Source organism: Chrysemys picta, chromosome 6, assembly GCF_011386835.1.
Source record: "Chrysemys picta bellii isolate R12L10 chromosome 6, ASM1138683v2, whole genome shotgun sequence".
NCBI lineage: Eukaryota > Metazoa > Chordata > Testudines > Emydidae > Chrysemys > Chrysemys picta.
Genome location: NC_088796.1, coordinates 104,004,647 through 104,021,494, shown reverse-complemented (window position 1 = coordinate 104,021,494; position 16,848 = coordinate 104,004,647). Strand labels below are relative to the sequence as shown.

General features: G+C 43.0%; 1 protein-coding gene across 7 annotated transcripts in view; it reads left to right on the top strand.

Moving 5' to 3' along the window:
• SH3GL2 (SH3 domain containing GRB2 like 2, endophilin A1) overlaps nt 1–16,848 on the top strand; it is a 180,427-nt gene that overhangs the window by 72,285 nt on the left and 91,294 nt on the right. The window contains exon 1 of one of the 7 annotated variants that reach the window (XM_065549478.1): nt 8,581–8,602. The exons of 5 other annotated variants lie outside the window; for them this stretch is intronic. In XM_065549478.1, coding sequence (XP_065405550.1) covers nt 8,600–8,602 — 3 coding nt within the window. In that variant the 5' untranslated portion in view covers nt 8,581–8,599. Of the gene's footprint in view, nt 1–8,580; nt 8,603–15,302; nt 15,327–16,848 lie in introns of those variants that run through there. One more of the 7 variants, XM_065549479.1, reaches the window with a different exon arrangement.

The window sequence follows — 16,848 nt, the reverse complement described above, 5'->3', positions numbered from 1 at the left end:
TGGCTTCACGGTTTGCCGGGCAGCCCCCAGACCCTGCGCCCCCGGCCGGCGCTTCCCCAGCGCAGCTGGAGCCCGGGAGGGGAAGCGCCCAGCCGGGGGCGCAGGGTCTGGAGGCTGCCCGGCAAACCGTGAAGCCAGTAGCGCTTGGGCTTCGGGCAGCCCCCTTGCCTCCGGACCCTGCGCCCCCAGCCGGGCACTTCCCCTCCCGGGCTCCGGCAGCGCAGGGTCCGGAGGCATGGGGGCTGCCCGAAGCCGGTAGCGCTCGGGCAGCTCGGCTCTTAAACAGAGCCGAAGAGTCAGGGGAGGAGCAGACCCGCTGCGGCCGGAGGCTCTGCTCCTCCCCTGACTCTTCGGGTCTGTTTAAGAGCCGGGCTGCCCGAGTGCTACTGGCTTCGGGCAGCCCCCATGCCTCCGGACCCTGCGCCCCCGGCCGGGCACTTCCCCTCCCGGGCTCCGGTGGCGCAGGGTCCGGAGGCATGGGGGCTGCCCAAAGCCCGTAGCGCTCGGCTCTTAAACAGAGCCGAAGAGTCGGGGAGGAGCAGAGCCGCCGCGGCCGGAGGCTCTGCTCCTCCCCTGACTCTTCGGCTCTGTTTAAGAGCCGGGCTGCCCGAGTGCTACTGGCTTCGGGCAGCCCCCATGCCTCCGGACCCTGCGCTGCCGGAGCCTGGGAGGGGAAGTGCCTGGCCGGCGGCTGGGGTCCGGAGGCAAGGGGGCTGCCTGAAGCCCATAGTGCTCGGGCAGCTCGGCGCTTAAACAGAGGCGAAGAGTCAGGGGAGGAGCAGAGCCGCCGCGGGAGGGGAAGTGCCTGGCCGGCATTTTCCTGGACATGTTCGGCTTTTTGGCAGTTCCCCCCAGACGGGGGTTTGAGTGCCGAAAAGCCGGACATGTCCGGGAAAAACCGGACATATGGTAACCCTATGTAACACTTGCCTTGCTTGCAACAACAAAAACTTCCCAGCCATTTTCCTGGTTGAAGTTGCTGAAGAGTATGTTTGAATAAACAGTGACTCCATTTCAGAGGGGTGGGAAGTTCTACAGATCCAGAAACTTCTCCCCGAAGAAAGGTGGTTTGTGGTCTCCCCGCTCCCCCCCCACCCCCGAGGTTTATTAAGCAAATTACAACACCCTATTTTATCCCAGTCAGTAGCAGGGCCGGCTCCAGGGTTTGGGCCGCCCCAAGCAGCCAAAACCAAAAAAAAAAAAAAAAAAAGCCGTGGCCGTGATCACGATCGCGATCTGCGGCGGCAATTCGGTGGGAGGTCCTTCACTCCAAGCCGGAGTGAGGGACCGTCCGCCGAATTGCCGCCGAATACCTGGACCTGCCGCCCCTCTCCCAAGCGGCCGCCCCAAGCACCTGCTTGAGAAGCTGGTGCCTGGAGCCGGCCCTGGTCAGTAGCTGCAAAACCTTTTGGGGGGCATCTATCACCCTAGGAAATTTTCAAACTGCTAAAATCCCCCCCCCTTTTTTTTTAAATGGTTGGTTAAAATAAATGCCTTTTATGTCTAAACTTTGGCAGTTCAAGAAGCAAAACGTGAGAGGAGTAGATGATCAGCTCCTGAGAGATCCTAGCACTGACCTTAAATTCACTGCAGTGCTTTAGTCACTGCTGTGCTGCAAGATCACTCTGAAATACTTCCTCTAGGTTTCCCAAAAGCGCTGGAAAATAATTCACCCACTTTCCTGCCCTCCCCTGCTTGTCTGACTAAAGATTGGTGACACTGAAGTAGTGATGTCTCATTGGGCTGAGAGTGCTATCAATCAAACTCATGGGTTTGAGCACATAACACAGTAGCTTCCCAAAGCATATTGCACCACTGTAACAAATTTTTTTTTTAAAGGAAATCCACCTGTGTTCTGGGGATTTTCCTTCACTACCTAAGGAAGGGCCCAATGAGGGAAATGTTAACTTATCTTCATGGTTTACCCATATATTTCTTCCAGCAAGTCTCTCTTTATGTTAGATCCCTTTTCTAGTCAGAATTATTGCTTTATACTTGGACTAAAGCAGATGATTCTTGCAATGCAGAAAAACACCATTCTCTTTCTCCTTTGCTTTATGCGGCTCTCTTTCAGATGCAGATACATTGTCAGCCTTTCAAAAGGGAAAAATTTAACAAAGCATCAACAGCAGTTAGGAGAGAGAAAATAATTAAGGGTTTGACGATGTTGCGGTAAGGTGGCAGAGTAAAAATCTGGTTCTGTTCATGCACTTGGTTTTGTGTAGCATCACAACAGGAGGCAGGTGTCTAATGTGGGGGGCATGGAGAAAGAGGTTTATGGAAATGGCTACGCAACACACCATTTGCTTTTTTCCTTTTCCCTGAAAAGTCTAGCAGCTGTCTTAGTGAAACAAGTTCTGGTATAATAACATGAGTATTTAAAAATAATTCTTGACCTTATTGAAAAATCCTACAGAATTTAACTAAGTATGAGGTCCTTTCTATGGAATGAATCTAAAAAAACGATGGAAAGGGCATTATTCCCCATTCAATTATAGGTTTTTAGAGTCATTTCTGTGGAACCCAGTTGGTTTAAATTTTGTAAGATTTTAATGGTGGCTAAATTCTTTAAGTAAACAGAGGAATTGCTTATTTTTAGCAACAAAAGAGATTGATGCAATTCATTGATAATATTGTACCAAAAGACAAGTATCAGAGGGGTAGCCGTGTTAGTCTGAATCTGTAAAAAGCAACAGAGGGTCCTGTCGGACCTTTAAGACTAACAGAAGTATTGAGAGCATAAGCTTTCGTGGGTAAGAACCTCACTTCCTCAGATGCAAGATGACTTGCATCTGAAGAAGTGAGGTTCTTACCCACGAAAGCTTATGCTCCTAATACTTCTCTTAGTCTTAAAGGTGCCACAGGACCCTCGGTTACCAAAAGACAGTCAACCTTTTATACAGAAAATAACAAATCATGTTGCTTGATGAGATGGGGACATATTGGACAGTATGTTACACTTCCTGTATGTCCCCATATAAATAATTAAAGATAAAACCAAACCACTGAAGGATATAAATAAAACAAAGTGACACTGTGTGTAATCTGTTACTCACTGTGCTTCAGTTGACCCATTTTCCTCAAAGATGACAGAGGCTCATTTCAGAAAGGAAATCCAATGACAGAGCTTCAACTAATTGATTGTGGTTTGGTTTATTTATATTAAATAAAAAGAGGAAAATGTTGAAGCAGAAATTTGCTACCATATTTGCATATGCCTTGTTTTCTTCTTGTACTAGATTACTGGTTTTCAACCTTTTTTCATTTGTGGACCCCTAAAAAATTTCAAATAAAGATGCAGATCCCTTTGGAAATCTTAGACATAGGCTGTGGACCCCCATTTGAAAACCACTGTGTTGGATTATATGCTAGGAGACCTCGATAATGAGAATAGCATTGTAGTACACCTCTACCTCGATATAACGCTGTCCTCGGGAGCCAAAAAATCTTACCGCGTTATATTGAACTTGCTTTGATCCACCAGAGTGCGCAGCCCCGCCCCCCCCAGAGCACTGCTTTACCGCTTTATATCCGAATTCGTGTTATATCAGATCGCGTTATATCGAGGTAGCGGTGTAATTGGATCCTAACAGTAAACAAGTTATGTGAACAGCAATAGTAACAATGCAGTAGTGGTTTTAGCATATACCTAGAAAAAGGCATTTACTAAAAGTGAGTTGAATTGCAGCCTTTTAAATTTGATTAAGATTAAGAACAAATGCCTATGTTGCAGATATCTGCCTGCTTCAAGTATTCAGATGGTAAAGTAGAAAACTGCTGGCAGCCTACAAGAGGGTGAAGATGTTGCAAAGCTTTGTTTTCTATGTTGGATGGAGAGATTGTATAGCTAATGTGTAACTAACTAACTTGCGATGTGCTGCATGGTTGGCCTAGGAATCCCTTGTCTGAATCTGCCATCAGCTCAAGCCCTCTGATAGGTGAGCCACTGTCCTTCTGGATATTGCTAAAGCCTCTCAGACCAAGGTGACTTATCACTGAATCTTGTACAGTATTTCTGTAGAGCAAATTTTGTGCTGCTGAAATGGATCTCCGCTCAGGTGGAGGTGGGAGTGGTAGGAAGTAACAAAAGTGAATTTCTTGCTCATGGATGGTTCAAGTCCTCTATCTACAGAACAAGTACTGTATATATAATGTCACTGCCTAGCTTTCTTCTACAGCCACATGGACCCTGTTGTTGTTTACAGTGTAATCGTGTATGACAGGGTAATTCAGACCTCCTACGCAGTTGAGGCTTGCCCAAGTATCTGTTGTGGTTTGAAAATTGTTTTGTAACAAACAATATTTTTGAATTGGAGCTTTATTGCTTTAAACCAAGAGAGACCTCATTATTCTGTATCCTCTTTGCTGAATAAACAGTGATATGAGTGGAGATTCCCCAGTGAACTGCAGCAGACTAACTCTCTCTTCTAACATTACTTTCTACTTGCCTCTCATACCTGAGCAGAGGAATGAAAATATTTATTCTAGTCCTTTCTCTGTGTATGATATAATATTTCGTGAATGCTGGAAGGTGCACTCAATGTCTTTTGCACTCCCTCCTCCACACTCAAGTGGGAGCCTGTCGTCTGTTCTGCTTTTGTGCTTGCCAGCACTTTGCAGACAGAAATAATGACCGTCTCCTGCAAGCATGTCCCAGGTGGAAAGGGGCTCTCTCTACTCACTCTGCCTTTCATTGCACTAAAGCAGGACCAGTCATAGTCTATCTGTAAGTACATGAGCTGCACAGTCGAGATAACATCACAAAATTGAAGGCTCACTTTTGCAGAACGTAGGTGATTTCATATTCTTGTTTATAAAAGAGAGACATAGAAATCCTAAACAAAAATCAGAGAGAACAAGATGGCTGCTGAACTCTGATCACTCAGTCACTTTGGTTCTCATGGTGTAGTGTAGAACACTGGTGAATGTGCTTTACATGTCCCCTTCTGTGCTGATCCATAGTGGATTTGAGTGTGTTGCATGTTACAGTCTCTGCTTGAGAGTCTGGGCTCTGGCCCTTTGCTTGCCAACTTTGGTTGGATGAATTCCTAGAGACTTCATCACATGGCATAATCTTTAATTGCTGGAGACTCCAGGACAATCATGGAGGGTTGGCAGCCCTATAGCTAATGTCGGGGCCAACACACCAAGCACTGAATGGAGGACCTCCAGGCCCAATAGGCGCAAGCTGCTATAGCTTGAGCTAAAATTATCTAATTGAGGGGATAATAGATTCATATCCTCTGTGGATTGGGCACAGAAGGTGCCCTACACACCAGTAAGAGAGAGATGTCTAATTCTATCAATCCCTTGTCTGTAAAAGACCTCATACTCTTTTTTTGGGGGGGGTGGGGGGGAGGGAGGAAGGAGGAGCTCAAATGGGTGCAATCCCTAGAACAATGACAGGAGGCACAAGTTCTTTAAACCAGTCATGGCTTTTTGTTTCTATTACAGTGCATTTTGAGTGTTGGCTCCTTGGGGTAGAAAGCTCACAGTATAAGGCTAGAAGTGACAGCCAGATCCTCATCAGTCTCTCCTGTACATTGCAGGCTGCCAACACGACCCAGCACTCTTACATGAAACCCCACAGCCAAAATTAGACCAAACTATTGAATGTGAAAGAATGCTCCAGTGCCACCTCCGAGTACTGGCCCACCTCATCCAGTGTCCCATCTCCAACTGTGGCCATCTCTGATGCTTCACAGGAAGGAGACCAAAAATAAGCCACTATACTTGAAAGGAAAACATTTGTTCTGGACCCCTGCTAGTGACTGGCTGAAGCCCTGAAGCATCAATTTTAGTAATCTAAGACTATCCCCAAGGCTGCTGCCCAGTGCCCCCCCCACCATCACAAGCAACCCCGTCATACAACCCCTTTCATAAACTTCTCCAGCTCTCTGTTAAAACCAATTAAGTTGTTTTCCCCCACAACTCCTGTGGGAGGCTGTTCCAGAATGTCACTCCTCTGATGGTTAGAAACCTTTTTGTTTTCAGCCTGAATTTGTTCATGGCCAGTTTATATCCATTTGTTCTTGTCTAGTCATCATGGTTGTCTCCAAATTGCCTAATGCCCTGTTGGGCTTGTATCAATAATATTAGTTATAAAATTCTCCCTTATCACCATTGAAAGCACTTTGTTGATCTCTTTGCCATTTAAACTCATTCACCACAGAATACTGTTAGTTGTTTGCAGAGGTCTTTTTCAGAGTGTTGAATAATATGAATAAAGGTTCAGTTCCAGCAGTTAATTGTTGGAAAGGTAATGAATACCTGATTTAAATGCTGGCATAGTGTCCTATGACTGCATTGTGGTTTGTAAATCTGAGCACACACGCTCTCCCTGCATGTGTTTGACTGCTCGTATTGAGCCATTGCAAATGCCACCAGAGAATCAATACATTTCGATCACACTAATGCAACAATGGACTAATTGTTGATTTCCCTTTCTGAAAAGCATGTAGTGTGAAAGCATTTGGGGTCTGATCCAAGGCCCAGTGAACACAATGAGAAGTCTCCCACTGGCTTCAATGGGCTGGGGATCAGACCCTTTCTGACACAGTCTAGTTATAGCTAGTTATAAAACGGAGGGAAGGGAGGAATAAAGGTAACTATATTGATTTAAGAGCCTGGCCTCTTCCAGTTGATTTAAGAGCATTACAGTACTTACATAACACCCATTATTGCAATCTCCCAAGAGACAGATGCAGACCTGAGATCAACTGATAGAGAAATTACAGCTTAATTAGCAATTGTGGGACAATCTTTTTTTCCCTTTAAACTGATTTATTACCAGATGTGGTGGCACAATTTGTTTTTTGATTCTCTTTTTTTGGTTTATGTGAAGGAAGGCTTTGTTTAGTCAAGGTCTTGGATAAACTGTATATGATTTACATATTGGTTACATAATACCTACAGACACTCAGCCTCAGAAACATTTGCTGGGAGCTCAGTATTTCTTGGGCTATTTTTCTGACAAATATCCTAGAAGCATTTTCTGTAGCATCACTGTCATGACTCAGAAGTCCCCATTTACTTAAAAGCTAGACATTCCAGTTCTTGTGACCTTTTCTCGGGGTTGTCAGGCACAACTCTTCATATGATGAGAAAGGGCTTAGGGGCCAGATTCTTTTTTCATTTGTACCAGTGCGTACATGGATTGTGTCTCCATTGACTTCAGTGGCATTACAATGATGATAAAAAAGCTCACCATTTGCCATAAGTTTGTCTCCTCTGTGCTTCCTTACTTAAATATAAGAGGGAAATCCTGAGTCCTTTGATGTCAACTCCCACTGACTTCACTGAGCCAGGATTTCACTTGAGATGCCTCTGGTAACATTTGCCAAATGTTTAATGGCTTCTATTGTAATCAAAGGGTAACTGAGAACAGAGAGGTGTCCAGAGGCTAACTTAAATTAATCCAGCATGCAACACTTGCTTGGCATTCTTAGATGTTTTACTTCAAACATTATTTTAAAATGTTAACCTACAAAGGAATAGTTTGTTTTTAATAGGGTTTATGGAGATGCTTGTGTGGTAATGGCTGTGGGTTCTTTTGTTTTTGCTTAATTCTTTTAAAGATACAGAAGCCCAAACACTTAATTCTGTAGGTATTGATGCACTGTGCAGGTCTTTAGGATCCATGCGGCCCACTTTCCTTTTATGTATCATTTTTCAGAAAGCACCAATTCTAATTTAATAGTGGATTATTTTTTTCAAAAACTACATATGAAAACCTTACCTCTCAGTGAAACAAATGAGAGTGGTGGCACTTGAAAGGACAGTCACTGAGAATTTCTCTCTCTAGAAAGTTTGTAATTGAAATCTTTCTTGAATTTTTTTCTCTCCATACTTTATGTGCACTGGCTTATGACGATTTGCAAAAGAGACTTTCTAATGTGTGGTTACCCTATAAACGGCATTAAAGCATCTGGTATGACAAAACTCTGTGTACAGTAAATAAACATGGACTTTGCAAAGAGGTCCGATTTTAATTTCATCAGCCTTGAGACTGTCCCTTTAAATTTGTGGACTCTTCCTACACACTTTAGTCATATTTTCCTGTTCCTAATCTAAAGCAACAGATGTTTCAAAGATTGATTAGAATGCTGTGGTGAATGCTTTGAAATACTGACAAAGGAACCTGAAGTCGATATAGTATGCAGCAGTATAACCAATTACAAATAGTTAGTAACAAATATTATATCCACCATAGACTTTCTACAAGGCTATTCCCATTTAGTTTATAAACAAGATGGAGAGCTGTTGCCCCTCCATAAACATTAAAAGATCTCAAAGGCTTTCAGATTTAATAGAAACACTTTGAATTACATTTTGACAAGTGAAATTTTGATTGTAGTAGCACTAGTATACACCAGGTCAAAGAGGTTTTTGTTAAGGAGGAGTCACTAAATGAAATTGATATGGGCTTAAGGCCATGGTAATAATGATGTAATTCCTGTCACATAACAAAAGAAATTCTTGAACTAAAATAAGAACACATCTAAAGATCAACAGAACAGGAATTAGCTACTGATCTTTCCTCCATATGTGAACACAGGTTGCAGAGGAATCAGAAGATGTGGACAACTTGCAAGAGATCATGGTTAGTATCATGGGAGAGGACATTTCTCCTTTGTAATTTAATAATAATCTAGTTTTGCTAATTATGATAGCTATCTTTAGTAGGTAATAAAAGATACCTTTACTTAGTAAAACTAGGTAGGTTTTGCTAAGTTCAAAGGATATGGGAGCAAAAGATCCCATGAAAAATTTTATGTAAGTGTGAAATTTCTTAGGACATCAAAGCTGTTCTGTGGTTTAAGGTATAAATGAAGCATTTAAATCTCTTGAGTAAATTAACGCACAGTGCCTTAGGATGACTAAGAAAACCACTGAGAAAAAAAAAAGAATGTAAAAGAGAACTTGCTTTCATTTGCCTGTCTCCACATGTGGGCAGATAGAGATTTCTACACATTCTCGCTGGTCAAATTGTTCTGTTGAAGTATTTGAATGCTGTAGTGTGGGCCAAATCCTGAAGTGTTTACTCAGGGTATATCTACACCACAATCTTGAGGTGTGATTTGGAGCACCAGTCATTTCAGTCCTTAGTCTTGACACAGCAAACTCTGTTATACTCATCGGAAATAGAAATGGAAACAGAACCCTATGGTTTTGATTTAACTGATGAGGGGTACAGGATATTCTTCTTAATGTGGAGGAATTTGTCAATTGGTGTTTATGTAACTAACTCCCAGCACACTGAGATGGGAATATATTCCATCGCTTGCAAATGCACTTTACTGAAGCCAGAATATTCTGAGAGAGTGCAGTGCTGGTTTTAAAAATTGTATATATATATATTAGAATTCCAGTGGTTTAAATCCTGCTGATATGGTACACTTCACACACAATAGATATCTCATCACATCACAAGCTGTATACCACAATGAAGTGCAGATAATGAAGAGAGAGTTTTGTCTAATGCTTAGAGCAGGGAAATGAGAATCTATTACTGGCTGTGCAACTGATTTATGATATGGCCCATGACAATTCATTTACCCTCTTTTGTTCTTCAGTTTCCCTATCTGCACAATAAGTCTACTGCAGCTTATTTATTTTACTGGGGTGTTGTATGAAGTCTGCTGTTTGTGCTCTGCTTTGAGATCTCTGAATCTTTTCCCTCATGCCTAGGCTGCTACTTTATGCAGTAGAAACAGGCCTGCTGCCAACCTTATATCCCTACCCAAAGGAACTGTTTTATGACGTTTCTTACTGGATAATGTGATACAACTGTAACATGATGCTGTGAAACCATTAGGGCAGAGGCAGTAAATAGTGCACATTTTGATGTCATTTTGGTTGACTAATTATCCCTACTAAATATGGTCAAACCCAGCTCCAAAGTCCTTCCCATAAACTGGAGGAGAGTCTTTATTTCGGTACAAAATAAAAATCTCTTTTGGGAAGAGATCTAGTTATTTTTTTAAGAGACCCAGAATAGATTGAAGTTCCTTCATAAAGACCCTCTACTCCTCTGGCTTTTTATTCAAACAAAATTCATAATGCAAAATAAGCAAGGCAATAGTACATATATGTTAGTCTGTCAGGGAATACAGACTTGCTTTCTCCTGCAGCAACTTTCTTAGGAGACCATCATCTCTGTATATGTAGCTTTCCGTGCCTTCTTCCTTTGAGCTTCTGAGGGAACTCTTCTGGGGTCCTAGCTTCCCACTCTCTCAAGGGCTTGTCTCAACTTGAAGTTATTTCGTAGAATAAAAGTGTCTATACAGGAAGCTATTCTGGTTAATTTCACCATATAGACAAGCCCTTAATGGATATTGCCTCCCATCATCAGGGAAACTAAAGGAGCTGCCATGACAAGGGCTCCTTTTTTACCCAAGCCTGTACATTGCATGTCATTCCCAGGTTCATTGAATTTCCTGTTGCTTAGGATGAAGTGCCAACCTGAGACCTCTTTTAAATACATAAAGCTTTATTAACCAAAATAAAATTTAAAGATAAATGAGAAGCTATAGAATGTGAAATAAAGGTGTTTACATCACTGTTCACAATATTTAAATAAATGTGATGTAAAAAATATAGCAAGAAGTCATTAAATCACAATAAATCAATTTCTTTTCTCAGGGTGGTAAACTTAGTTTAATTCTGTCTGTTGCCTGCTTGCTTCAAGCAGTTAACAAGCATTGTTATTAATTTCCTAATCACACAATTTTATTGGGCTTATGTTAGAGACTTTAACTTTAATTTAGTTTATCATCTGAAATAAATGTTTCGCTTGGTCTTTGCTGTACATGACAAGGCTTGGTTTGTTATATGCATTCATTAATCAACTTTTCTTATTTAAATATGTATTATGACACTTTGTGATTATGGCCTTGTAGCAACAGAACTTCTTGTACTGATCCTTGTCATCTCAAGAAAGGTCTTTCTCTGGAGGCATAAGCTTGAAAGGTCTTTTTGAACAAATTTTTACAATGAATGCAGAATCTTATTCAAGTTCCCAAATTCAAATCAAAATCTTCATTTATATATTTATGCAGCATCCTACATCAAAGGATCTCAAAATGCTTTACACCCAGTGTAATCTGAGATGGTACAGAACATACCACATAACATAGTACTGAAAGAATGTGAAATTCTGCTTTAAAGAATGAGAATAGAAAACCTATATTACAGTTATTGGGATAACTGCTCCTCTCACCCCACCAGGTATCTTAAGTACACGACTTGGGCCTGGAGCCATCACCTCTCTCTTGTTCTCTCTTGCTCTCAGAGCAGGCCTTGGGCTGCAGTCCCCTGGTACTAATAGTGATTACTTCAGCAGGCTTGATTTATCTTCAGCACTTGCAGTGCCCTCCTCCCCTCTCCAGAAGCAATGACTGAGGTAACCAGTGACGAAACAGCCTTCTCAAAGCAAGGTATTTATTTAGAACAAATGCATTTCAGAGAAAACAGATCTTGAAACAATAATCAGTCTACCCCACCTACCTTACTTTCCCCAAAACTTACTATTCCCTGAATCTAGGAAAAGATCCAACTCTTTCAAATTCCTCTGCAGAGATACTGTGTCAACCTGTCACCTTAAAATTGACCCCTTCCTTTCAGTCCTGAGAGATTTTCAACTGTTTATAACCCCTTTGATCTATTAATTCCTAGCTTGGCAAAACAGCAGTGTCACTTTAGCTTAGAGCGCTGAAGTATGCCATTGTCTTGTAATTGTTCCCCATGTTTGTTGGGAGGTTTGCAGTTGTGTTGCTCTCCTGTTTGCTTTCCCCACAGCTCCTTATTAAGCTGGAACAATGTTTCATCCAGGGAAGTCTTATAGCCCAATATACGATAACATCACCTCTCTGACCAACACACATACAGTGTTCATAAAAATTATTACAGTTCAGTATTCTTAGGCTATTTCTACACTACCACTTATGTCGGTGAAATTTGCGTTGCTCGGGGGTGTGAATATTCCACACCCCTCCCCAAGCAACATAAGTTATGCCAGCGTAAGCACTAGTGTGCACCGCGCTATGTTGGCGGGGAGCTTATCCTGCTGACATAGCTACTGCCGCTCATTGGTAGCGGATTATTTAGAGCTCTCTCCCGTTGGCATAGAGCAGCTTCACTCTAGTGTAGCCAGTGTAAGAGATCTTAAATTGGTGCAGCTGCATCAGTATAGCTGTGCCATTGTAAGCTTTCTAGTATAGACTATTACTTAGTAATTCCATGTTGGTCACAATATATAGTTACAGTACAATGGTCCTTGATCCTTTAAAGTGCAGTTCTACTCTGCAAAATGGCTGCAGATATGACCGCGTGGGATTCCATGTCTGTTGTATCTCAATAATTTCCATATCACATGTGCTTAGTTTGAGTAAAATTGTGTCAGCCCTTCAAATGTAACCTGGGGCCTGTAAATCAAGCTGGATTCTCTCCTTTTCCTGCAAGGTTCCATGGGCTAAATTGTTCACATAGTTTAGGCTTGAAATTAGACGAAGGTTTCTAACCATCAGAGGGGTGAAATTTTGGAACAGCCTTCCGAGGGAAACAGTGGGGTCGAAAGACCTCTCTGGCTTTAAGATATAGCTTGATAAGTTTATGGAGGGAATGGTTTGATGAGATAATGTGATTTTAGTTAATCAATCAACAGCATGCCATCGCGGGTAAATAGTATCAATGGTCAATGAGGGTCTGGCTGGAGAATCTTGCCTGCATGCTCGGGGTTCTACTGATCGCCATATTTGGGGTCGGGAAGGAATCTTCCTCCAGGGTAGATTGGCAGAGGCCCTGGAGGTTTTTCGCCTTCCTCCGCAGCATGGGGCGGGGGTTGCTAGCTGGAGGATTCTCTGCGACATGAAGTCCTTAAATCACAGGATTTGGGGACTTCAACAGCTGAGTCAAGGGAAAGGGGGTGGGTCAGCTTTTGTGGCCTGCATCATGCGGGAGGTCAGACTAGATGATCATACTGGTCCCTTCTGACCTTAAAGTCTATGAGTCTATGAGTCTACATAGCAGTACCAGTGTAACTCTATTGCTATTGCTGGGTTTGCATAGGTGTAAATGATTGTCTTTGTACTTGGGAGACGGTAGATAATTCTGTTGATGTTGCAGAAGGCACAGAATCTTGCTTACTCTCAGTCCTGCAAGGCCAGCACTGCAATCCAGGAGTAAATGGGGATAAATACTTATTTTGTCACTAGTTTAAGCAAATATGACTTGTTGGACCCAGGGAGTGAAATCCTGGCCCCATTGAAATCAATGGGAGTTTTGCCATTGACTCCAGTAGAGCCAGGTTTTCATAGAAGGAGCAGAACTGTGGAGTCAAAAGTTGTGCTGTTTTTACATTGTCACTTGTCAGAGCAAAACTGTACTTCAACTACTTAAATGGTGTCAGAGCCAGTATGTGATGTTAGGGTCAGTCTCTTCAGTAATGGGCAGTTTTTTAATTTATATAGAGTTGTCAGTTTTACTCTACTACAGCTGAGAAATGGGGAGAAGGAGGCACTCAGACTAAAAGCAAACTAGATGAGAGCCTTATTTTGTAAAAATTGCTTTCTGGCCCTTTAATTTCTTCTGCATCTAAAGCATAGAAAATGATAGTATCTTTTCTCAGTGGAGACAAATGATTCAGCCCTTACACTGAGGTAATAAATCAAGATGTCTTCACCTGATGTTCCTACTTTCACTGGATTTGGGACATTTTTAGGAATTCTACAGTTGATGATACACGGTTTTCAAATTAATGTTTTAATTCTTTACAATCTGCAAGGAGAATAAAATCCTTTGAGAGTAATCAAAGGCATTTGAAACAGAAAACATTACATTTAGTTAGTACTTCTGAAAGGGGCAGGATTGATAACCAGGGGATTTGAAGACCTCTGTCCAAAGAATATGTACGTGAAAAGCAAGTTCGTAATGCTGTTCTGTTAATGTGCATCAAGCACAACCTGAATAGACCTTTAGGTGGAGGGTAGTGCAGTCTCCATATTCATCCAAGGCCTTGGCTGCCCTGCAAAAGGCTGTCATGGTGGTGGTTGCTTTTATGTTGTGGACATCACTAGGAACAGGACTGAAATCAGCAGCTTGTTCAAACATAGTTCACCAAAGAGCTATCAGATGGTAACCAGCACCAACATGAATCCTAATCACAAGAGTTGAACTTTCTGAATGTGAGTACCTGTAGTTCCATTGAGCTGTGTCATCTAGTCCTCAGCATTCAATGGGGGTATTCCAATCTCTTTGCCACAGGAACCCCCTCCCCTTTTTTAAATTTAATTTAAAAATCTTTCCCCGGATAACAGCAGAGAGCTGCATCACATCATTTTGCAGTTGTAACCCAGCCTAATTTAACACTCACTAAGGCCTTCTAGAATTCTTTAAAGTTACCGTCCTTATGAGGAGCTAAATGAATATCAAGAAAAGTGCAAGGTACCAAAACTACTTTTCTTTCCCCTCTCTCTGAGGGCTGCAGCATTGCTAATGGAGCGGAACTCTGGTTGTAAATGGAAAGTGAAATATGTGAAGAAAAAATAAATAAGACTGAAAATTTGAGCTCACTCTGGTAGGTATGTGTTAATGGAACTTGGATGCTATTAGAGTAAATTGTCCCCAGATGAGGGGACCCGGTGCATTTATCTCTTTACGAAAGCATCATTAATGTTCAGTCCACAGGACACTGGAACCTGCTGGCAGCCTGTAGCAGGGTGGACACCTGCTCCGGCCTGGAAGGGCCTGAGATAGCCCAGGTAGCATGAAGGCTGAGCTGATTGAGGGAAGTGGCTGCAGCTGGGGCCCTGCCCCAATCAGGCTTCAGCTGGCCTATATAAGAGGCTAGGAGCCTGCAGGTCAGTAGAGTCTCTCTCTGCCTTGAGAAAGAGAAGGGTCTGGCTGCAGGGAGCTAGCCAGGGGACCGGACCTGACCGGACCTGACCTGACCTGAGCGGAGCAGGGCTGGGGAAAGGCTGAGGAGCTGGGGAGCTCCAGCCTGGATAGCCCCAGGCTGCGGCCTAGTAGGGGGCCAAGGGGTACTGGGGGTTGCAGAGGGCAGCCCAGGGCTAGGCCAAGGCAGCAGGTCCAAACCCCCCTTGCCAGTGATGAGTGGCCTATACTGCAGTCTGCCCCAGGCAGTGGGGGCTAGTTGGTGACTGGCAGTGGCCTAGTGCTGAGGCAAGGTGGGGATAGTGGGGGGCACCAGGGTCCTGGGAGGGACACAGGAGCCTGAGGTAGAGGACAGGCGGATCACTGGCCTGCAGAGGGCGCTCCAGAGGCTGGTGAGCTAATTCCCTGGACAACCAGCAGGAGGCGCTGCAGGGGTGAGTCTGGACGTCTTTACACAGCCCTAGGAAGAATACATATTTTTAGCAAGAACCGGAGTGAAGAATTTAAAGTATAATGTTTTGGTTTCCTTGCAGCTACCCAAATGACTGATGTGTGCTGTGCCAGATCCTCAGCTGGTGTAAATTGGGTTGGATGTGGTCCTGTGAGTTTAGAGCAAATAAATCCGCTCAAACAGATTTAGTAGACACCTGTTGCAGCACAGAGGGAGTTGGAGGAGGGAGATCAGTTTAAATTATGACAGGTTTGTAGCAAAATCTGATTTACCTTATCCAGATACTGCTACCAACGAGAGATCCTGACTGTTTTTCTTAGATAGTCCAGAAGCAAAACCTGTATATCTTTGTCACGCTGTCTGGAGAGGCTCAAGACCGTGAGTGCCTGCCTCAGGGCCGACACCTTGAACTGGGGATATGTTCTCTAGTTAGATTTTTACCAAGCCAGTAACAAATGTGAACTCTTGGATCACTCTAACAGTCTTACTATGGAGTCCCCTTAGACTCTCCAGTCTATCATGCCACCCCGGCAAACTAGACTAAGTGATAATTGGTCACTTATTCCAAAAATCACACAACATTTAGGTTGCTTCCAGTCCCAAGACACCAGTAATTTACCCCAGATTAATTGGTACCCTAGATCTTTGGCTACAGACACTGTTTTTAGTATATCTTGTAATGAATTATCTAAAGGTTTATTAACTAGGAAAGAGGAATAAGAGTTATTTAAAGGCTAAAGCAAGCAAACATGCACAAATGAGTTGCAGTCTAAATCCTGAGTGACAGAGTTGTAGTGATCTGTCAATTCAAAGTGTCTTTCAGGGAGGACCCAGAAAGCAGCCCCTGGCAATCTCTGGCTTCAGATTGGTGTCTCTGGCCCTGTGAGAGTTCAGACAGCAAAGAGATGAAAAATCTTCACATCAACTACTTTTTTTTCCCCTCCTCCAGCATTCAAAGGGAGGGGACGAGGCCGTCTGCACATACTTCTCCATGGTTGGATGGGGCAATTAACAAAGCTTTTTTTTTCTTTGGCCCACTGAAATTTTGATAGTCCTCCTGGATGAGTGGGTGCAGGGACAATTCCTGTGCCTAGGCTCACAAATTCAGAGCAAACATTTTGAAAATTATAAAGCAAAATGTACATATTTTCTTAGCACGAAATACAGACATTACAAGTGAGATTAATACGTGCAGCAACTTGCAAGCATTTCATAGAGTCTAAATACTAAATACATTCTTATATGGCTGTGATAGGTTTCACCCCCACTCTGGGGACCTGCATGTGAACCCCTAAACTGAATTACCAGTTTAGATCTGGTTTTGCTGCCACCACTCCCAAGTTTTAACTCCTTTCCCTGGGTAGCCTTGAGAGATTTCTTGACCAATTTTCTGGTGAACACCGATCCAAACCCTTGGATCTTAACACAAGGAGAATTTAACCATCCGCCCTCCTTTCCCCCACCAATTCCTGGTGAGTTGAGATCCAATCCCCTTGGATCTTAAC